Source organism: Echinococcus granulosus, assembly GCF_000524195.1.
Source record: "Echinococcus granulosus chromosome Unknown EG_S00075, whole genome shotgun sequence".
Lineage (NCBI taxonomy): Eukaryota > Metazoa > Platyhelminthes > Cestoda > Cyclophyllidea > Taeniidae > Echinococcus > Echinococcus granulosus.
Window position 1 is genome coordinate 385,822 of NW_020170455.1, and position 8,029 is coordinate 393,850.

Here is an 8,029-nt window from a genome sequence, read left to right on the forward strand (position 1 = left end):
CTACGCACTTAATGATAGTTCAATTCCTAGGGGGAACTGTGCATTTATAAAAGGGGAAAATTTTAGATAGCGCTGATCGAATCTGCTCATCCGACATATTCTCCTGCCACATCCATTAACTTAACTTCTGGTTTTTAAATGATATTTTTAAACCAACTTTGAGATGGAAAGATTGGTCAGTACAGATAAAAAATTTAAAGACCGGTCCGCGCTAACTCTTCGTGCATGACTATCTTCACCGTTCCAACAACGTTCGTTCGTCTCTAGTGTAAATTCACAACTAGAGATTCTACATCGATTAGATGTCCCAAGTGCAGACCGAGTTTTCACGGCAGAAATCAGAGACTGGACTGAAAGGCACCACAGCAAGGATGAACATTGACAGACGTAGAACCATCTTCAAAAAATTGACACCACCCAAAGGTCTTGCCGCTGAGCAGCTGAAAGTTCCAACATCGTAGTGTACTTGATAATCGAGGGTTCGGGATCCACATCTTTCAAAAATTTCCCACTGTAGTAGACAAACGATTCTACCTGGAAGTTGCTTAATTCGCTCTAGTGCTGCTATGATACCCGATTGCAAAGGAATAACACCAGTGAGCCCAAAAATCGACGACTAAGACACGGCAAACGGTAGGCACAAAGATGATGCTTATTTTAATTACATACAGTGTCCTGCGAATCGCACCCACAAGCTGGTGGTAAAGAGCAACGCCAATGGCTTCCCAGTACTTCATCAAGTTACCTTCAGGCTCATACGTGTTAGAGAAGCGTCGGAGACAAACCGCATACCGCATGGCAGTGTGCTTTCAGCTTATGGTCCCAATCACGCTGATTTATTTAGGTTTCTCAGCTCTGCCGTACCCACCAATGCCAGCCATTCCTAAACCCCAAAGTCAACAACTGGTGACATCAGGGCGGGAAGAGAGTTGAAGAGGAAAGCGCTTACCAGAGCAGACGAAACAATGACTCCACACTGACCTGGCCCAGGTCACGATTCTTTAGTTGGCTCAAACACAACGACATGAATGGAGGCCAGTTGTTGAGGAAGAAGACCTTGGTACTCACACACAGGAGACAAGTGACCATGGGAAAAAGGGCCTACAAGGTACAATAAGGCAAATATATGCACAAATAAAAGCACTTCTCAAAATTTAATTTAAGAAAGCTTCTTATCAAGAATTTTGGTTCAATGTTGCGAATGCAGCTAAATTACCCCATGGTCTGGTGTAACATTTGCCATTCACCGATGAAGGAATGCACTAAACTTGCCACAGAAATTCGGTAATGAACGAAACGCAGCATTCTAAACTATGCTTTTAGTGCGAGCGAAAAATAACTTTCGTGTGTTTTAGCGTGAGAATCAATCTGCCTTGTCGAATGGTTTCGGCAAGTCTGAAAATGACCTTTCTACTGGAATAACGGATGCGAAGCATGACGCCCAGTCGGCCACAGCCATGACTACGAAAACCGAATGCTCAACAACTGAACATGCTGCAGAAACACCATAGCGTGAGTTTTAGAAATACAATCCTCTCCGCTACTCTGGTGTCTGGATAAGTGACATAGTAACGCATGTGCAAGCACTCAGGTACCTAATCCGCAATCCCAAAGATTCTGAGTCTTATACATCAGATAGGCGCTAATGATGAAGGGCGGACTCACTTTTACGGATCTGATAATGACCCTAATAGTAAGACAATTAGACACAATTGTTGATAGAAAAGTGGGTCTTATCGACCCATTTTTTAAAAAAATCATAAAATTAAAGTAAATGCAAAGTATTTTGATCGCTTGAGAATGATAAATGACTCGTTGACGTTACAAAACGTCAAGTCATTTTCAATAAAATGCCAAAAAAATACTTTAAATGCCAAGATTACACAATGGCAGCAATCTAGGTGTCAATTGCAGATAGAGGCCGATAACTAATGAAAAAGCAAGGAGCATATAAGGAGCATCGAAGTCTTCCAAAACACGTATCGATTTTAACCAAAATACTCCAATCCGCAGTTTCCAAAACTGGCGCCTTATGAAAACATCAATCCAGGAGGTTAATTCTTGGGAAAGAACCATGACAGATACTTAATCTGCTCGCTGTCAGGACATCAAGGGGGAATCAAACACCGGAGTTCAGAGGTTTCTTATTTCAGTGCAACATTAGTTTTTAGTAATTCGCTTTTTTCGTTCGCTCCAAGTACATCCTTCTTGATTACATATACGTGTGACCTGGGGCCTCAGGTAAGAAAATTGGGGTGTCATATCTGTGGCGCCAGTAACGGAAATGGTAAGGAAATGCAACATAACAGTAGCACAAAAAATATCCTCCAAAATCCAACACCACCCACCAGAGCATGCTTTTTCTTGTTTGCCAATTCGAAGGCAGGATTGTATAGCAGATCGACGAAGTTCTTCAGTGCCGGGATGTTCACCTCATGACGCACCACAGCAGCAACGGGTAGAAGAATCTCCACAAAGAGGCATGTCATTGCATGACGGATCTCCTTCTCCTTCACTTCGAGAAAGTATTGACCCAACTCGTGCAAAAAGGTAAAGTAGCTCACAAATTCCTCGATCGGGTGCATCTGTTGGTGGGGAGAAAGAATTCCGGTTAATTAAAGTTCCGCTGTTTTGGGTAGATATTGTGGGCCAAAACCGTGAAATCCTCAATAAAGTGAGGAGAGCCAATGATGCGCCAAATGGACATGGTTTTGAGTTATTACGTAGATGCATTACTACTACACGTTTAGAGATGATGAACCCTAGAAATGATAAATAAAACCGCAAGCACAGTTTGGATGAACTAACGGAAGGGTTGACAAATGAGCATAAAACAGCCAATTAGTAAATTTCATTTTTACACTGAAACCATCTACTTACGATCAACAATTAGTAATCTGAGGGTTATTTGCGATGTTATATCACTAGAGGTAAAACATCCGAACCAATGGGAGAATGATTAAAATGACTGAGACGAGCGCTTTGACATTGGGTACATTGTATCTACTCATGAGTATCAGTTAGCGGTTCGATTAACGCTTGTGGTTGTAGGTCATTAAGTATGAAGTGTTCAACTAAGTAAACGAGCTAAACCAGCAAGGAGTCAAACTGCTAGCCTCAAACAACTCCATCATCGACACGTTTGTTTAATCTATTTACAGCAAATTCTCAGGGTTTCAGTTAAGTCATTAGACAAGAAACACCCGATTCCCTCAGCAAGTTCACCAGCGACCACAGAAGCAAATTGACCACCACAACCATCCAGTTATTATATTGTTCTAGTATGACAAAAATTACCATTATTTATTTTGTTCAATTTAACAGCTACTCAAAAACCAAAAAAAAAATGTAATTATTCTTACATCGAGAACATTCTACAGATATTCTATTATTTCAGACCTAAACCAACGTTTTGCAACACGATTCAGGGTTGTCAGATTATGAACACTGGAAAAAAATGACCGAATTTAAAACTGCGTAGATTTCAAGTAGGTTAGATTCACTTTCCTCTGGTACAAATTACTGAATCGTAAAAGCAGATGACTCGAAAAGTTAAAGAACAGTGTTTGGAAAGATGAGAGTAGGGTTGTCTACGAGCAAACAAGCCCACAGTATGCCGGCATTAACTCCCTTTCTAGACGCGAACTTTGAACTTTGGAAGTGAATTAATCGGATTACGGGGCGTAAGCTCAGAACAAGGAGGATAAACGATGAGCAAAAGTCTGCGGTGAACTAAGGCCCCTTTACCCTTTGGAATAAAATAACTAACTTTGATACGGGGGTAAAAAGTTCGAATTCTCCCTCAGTCATTTTAGAAATTGATTGGACTCAGAACAAAATTACTAGGTTTTAATCTGTCATGGAGGTAATTAGACTCCTTTCGACTTGAAGCCCAACATTTAAAGCTCGAATGGAGAACAACCTTTCTCAGTCTAAAAATGATCAAAATGACCGCGACTTCACCACTCTTGGAATGAATAAACAACTAGAATCATTAAATCAAAGTCTACTAGAAAATCTTGTTTTTTTGGGAAGAAATAGTTCAGTTCTTCACATAAGGCAAAGGATATTATTTACGGTTAAAAAAGAGAGACTTCAGAAGAGCCTTTAAAAGCTTACTTCATTCCGCATACGACCGGTAAAATTAATAACACCATAAGACAACAGCTTTCACAAAATAATGAGCAGAGGAGGTTGAAAATAGATCAGATATTGGTTGGTGGCATGCAAGCTAAAAAACCGTTTGGTTCACGCAAACAACGATTTGCTACGAACCATAGGCATTGAAACTTACTCAAAAACCAACACCGATTGCTGTCGATTTAATTTCTTTTAAGAATGATGACAGGGTAATGACTGCTACTTCAATCGGCCGAATTATAAAAAAGAGGGCGCAAAAAACACAGTAACCTTCTGCAAGCTTATTAATACTCGCCTTGACGCGGAAGAACTTCATACCCATAAGGAGGGAGATAATGCTGTGCATCGTGTGCGAACTACTCTCCTTTGCACGCAGATGTTCCAGTCGTGTGGAAAAGTGTTGTCGCACGAGGTTAAATCTAAGGGGACGAGGAAATCAGATCAAAAAGTTTTTCAAATTTTACTGCTATAAGAAGGCTAGCTGCCAAGCATTAATAATACATAGGGCATGTAATGGACCAGTCTGGACACTGATTGTTAAGGTTGGAGGCATCATTAGCAGCTCATACACAGATTTCTGCTTGCTAATGAGTAAAAAGTGGAATCGGGAGTATCCATTCGTACAGAAGTCAGCAATCACTCAGCAATAAGACTTTGGAATGGTGTCTAAGCTTCAAAAGCTCCCATAGGTCTCTTAATTAAAACCTCGGCAGCTAAGTAAACATTCGGCGCGTGGAACACCATATCGACGCATAGCATGACACGTAAATCAACTACACAAGAGAACAATCGTGATACGACAACGACAAACACAATCATTTACGAACATTTACGATTCCGAAATGTTAACTACCGCCAGATACCAAGAAAGCATTCCACATTTGATCCGCGCAGATAAGTTGAGTGATGCATAGAGTTGTAGGAGCGTTTTCTGGGTCCTAGCATTGCATGTGGCCAAATCTGGATGGTCGGCTTCACTCCAAAGTTAAAACGAGCATAAAAGCAATGGAAGCACGACAATTCACCAGAATTTCAGCGCAGATGACGAGATGAAACGGACTCGCCTGAGATAGCACAGCCTCAAAAGCAAGTCTATGTCAAAGCTTTTCATTTACTAGTTGGACAATTGCAGATAAGTGCGTAATTATAGGGAGGGTCTAGGTAATGACGATTACGGCTTAAATTTCATCAATTTTTTCGTAAACCCGATCCCGATTTCATCTGAATACCTCTCCTATCACCCGCACGCATGCGTGAAAAAAGATAGATATGCAAATTGAGAGAAGTAGTGTGCGTAGCTGACCTCGTCTGCGACAACTCGCCGACCACCTTCGCGTACATATCCGCCACAGTATTGATGTTTTCTGCGTTTGGTTTCGTCTGCAAACTGTCAAAAGTATCCACAGTTAAGGAAGGCTCATGGTGAAATGAAGATTGTTGATGGGCGAAGGACTCACTTCTCCTTGTACTCAAAATGCTTGAAAGCCCGATCGAGAATTTTGTTGATTATTTCCTCGTGACCAGGATGGTACGGCAGCTGTTTCAGCACAGAGGTTAGCGCTTGACAGTACAGGATGTCGATGCATAGCTATAGGAAGGATAAAGACAAGGACTTATTGCAATTGAGTGATTTGTTAAAAGGAGAAAAGGGACTCATCGACAGATTGTGCTTGAGTTCAATATTTTAAAGTCAAGGATAAGAAGTGTGCTGTACATAGCTATTATTATGCCTGTCCTATCCTCCAATTTGGAGCATTGACATTCGCCAATCTTCAAACATGTTTGGTGAGGACTTTTTTTAGTTGTCTTGATTCTTTGAAGATGGGCACCATTTTTCCAGCCCACACCTTCAAAGCTTACTCTCTTATCACTCATGTCGAAGGATGAATCTAGGTGCATAGTTTTTACACCAATCTTTAACGTGTAAATTTTGAAATATGATTTGTAGGATAGAGGCTCAAGAGCTAAAAGTGTAGGCAGTACATTTCAAACTATTTAAAAAAGCATTTTTGAAAAAACAACACTGCATGTCAGACCTTGCTTCAGGCTCATGTAGTTTGAGCCATTTTAAATTGTAATACTGTGCTGGGGATTCAAGACAAACCACACTCGAACACACTAATCTTTTTACGTGATATTACTAACTTTCTCCGTTAAAAACAACGACGACTTAAGAAGGAATATATCCTACCTATTGAAAAGTACAGCTAAAACGCGACTTAACTCCAAGGTGAATTTTGAAATCACGCAAAACCGGACATTATTGATGATTATCGTCCGAGCAGTGAAAAAACGTCGACCAAAAATCAAAGCACATTCGAAAAGCGATGACTTCACACCCCCAAAGTAATCAAAATCCAGGGTAATTTAAAATGAATTTATATTTCTTTAGCTTTTCAGAGTAGCCGAGCACGACTTCAACATCTCTTGCCCAATACGCAATTGAGGGGACAGTGCAGTGGAAAAACTTCAGAAATAACCTTAAGCCATATTTGAAGAAACTTTTTACTGAACCAACTTACATCCCTTCTCTCAGCCATGTTTTCGCGTACTGAAGTGGACATCGCGAGCCACGAAGTTGAAGTGGTGGATTCCAGAGGGGTAGTAGAAGCACCAGATAGAGGCAGAACAGCATTTCCCACCTCCCCAGCTATAGCTGCGCCACCACTAGAATAGGCTATAGTATCAGAGACATCACCGGCACCGGAAGTAACAACGGCACTGGACCCCTCGACATGCATGGAACGGATGAGGAGATCATGGCCGCCAGCTAACGCAGGAGCCTGGCCAGTAGCGGCCGAAAGGGTGTGACTTCGAGTTCCTGAGGTCTTTGAAGTCGCGCGGCGGAAGGGATAGAGCCCGCCACTAGAGTGCTGTGTGTCGTACCACTTGTTGATCGTCTGCAAAAGGCAGGGCAGCGCATGCTCTGCACAAGTGTAGAGAGCGCCCAGCAACTGCTGGAAGGCCATATCCTCTTGCAGGCGCATACATTTGATTAGATCATTGCCCTGACATGGCAATAAATGAGCACACTTTATCTGTGTTTAAAAAGGAAAAGTTGAAAATTTTGTGCAGAACTAACTTACCACTTTTTCACCGATAGCACTTTCGACTTTGGACTGACAGATTGAAGCAAATTGCTTCAGAAGAGAGTGGAGAACCAGTTCTCCCGGATTTGTGCCTACCATTATTTACAGCAATTAGGACCTATAGTCTAAAATAAGGATACAAAACGCATCCATAACTTAGATCTATGACGACTTCGAGACCCACTTTAGCATGAAGTTAGAAGGTATCTAAAGAATACAAATGTTCAAACTCTGTGAATGGGAATTAAACAATGATTTCATAGAGGTGCGATTGCAGGATACAATCTCTAGAATAACATACTTTGAAAAAATGAGCTGTATTTTACTAAACGTCAGGTAGAAATGGCTGGTTCAAATAAGGAACAAGACCAAACCCATTAAAGCCGGAAGTCCATTTAGTGCAAAACTAAACCCCAAATCCCATCAAAACCTTTGCTAAACTTTAGAGAACTCCATTACAACTATGAATCACAAAAGTCTATTGGGAATAACAGATATGCCCACCAAGGAAAACCATCCGCAAAACATAACAGCAGACATTTCTACTAAGTAGGATCACAACAGCTATTGCACATCACTTGCAAGTTTTTCAAGATCAACATTCAATTTTATAGACCAAATGATAAAACCCCCTCTTACAAACAAGACGAACTAGACCGCCATAAACACAGGATTCGAAAGTGTACCTCCTTTTCATTTGTCAATTAGACGATTTCCGAAAACTTATAACAAATACTTAATAACTTTTGCTGACAAAAAGCTGCCATCGTATTACATATTACATTCTTGTACCATTACTT

The 8,029-nt window shown here is 40.9% G+C and overlaps 1 protein-coding gene across 1 annotated transcript; it reads right to left on the reverse strand. All coding sequences in view use genetic code 11, as the record gives it.

Moving 5' to 3' along the window:
- Positions 1 to 298: 298 nt before the first annotated feature.
- Positions 299 to 7,328, reverse strand: EGR_07373 (hypothetical protein; the record flags this gene model as incomplete). The annotated part of the gene is made up of 8 exons (XM_024496622.1): positions 299 to 616; positions 982 to 1,101; positions 2,349 to 2,585; positions 4,442 to 4,559; positions 5,444 to 5,527; positions 5,598 to 5,728; positions 6,663 to 7,148; positions 7,227 to 7,328. 8 exons carry the CDS (start codon positions 7,326 to 7,328, stop codon positions 299 to 301), a joined length of 1,596 nt encoding a protein of 531 aa, XP_024349001.1.
- Positions 7,329 to 8,029: the final 701 nt, after the last annotated feature.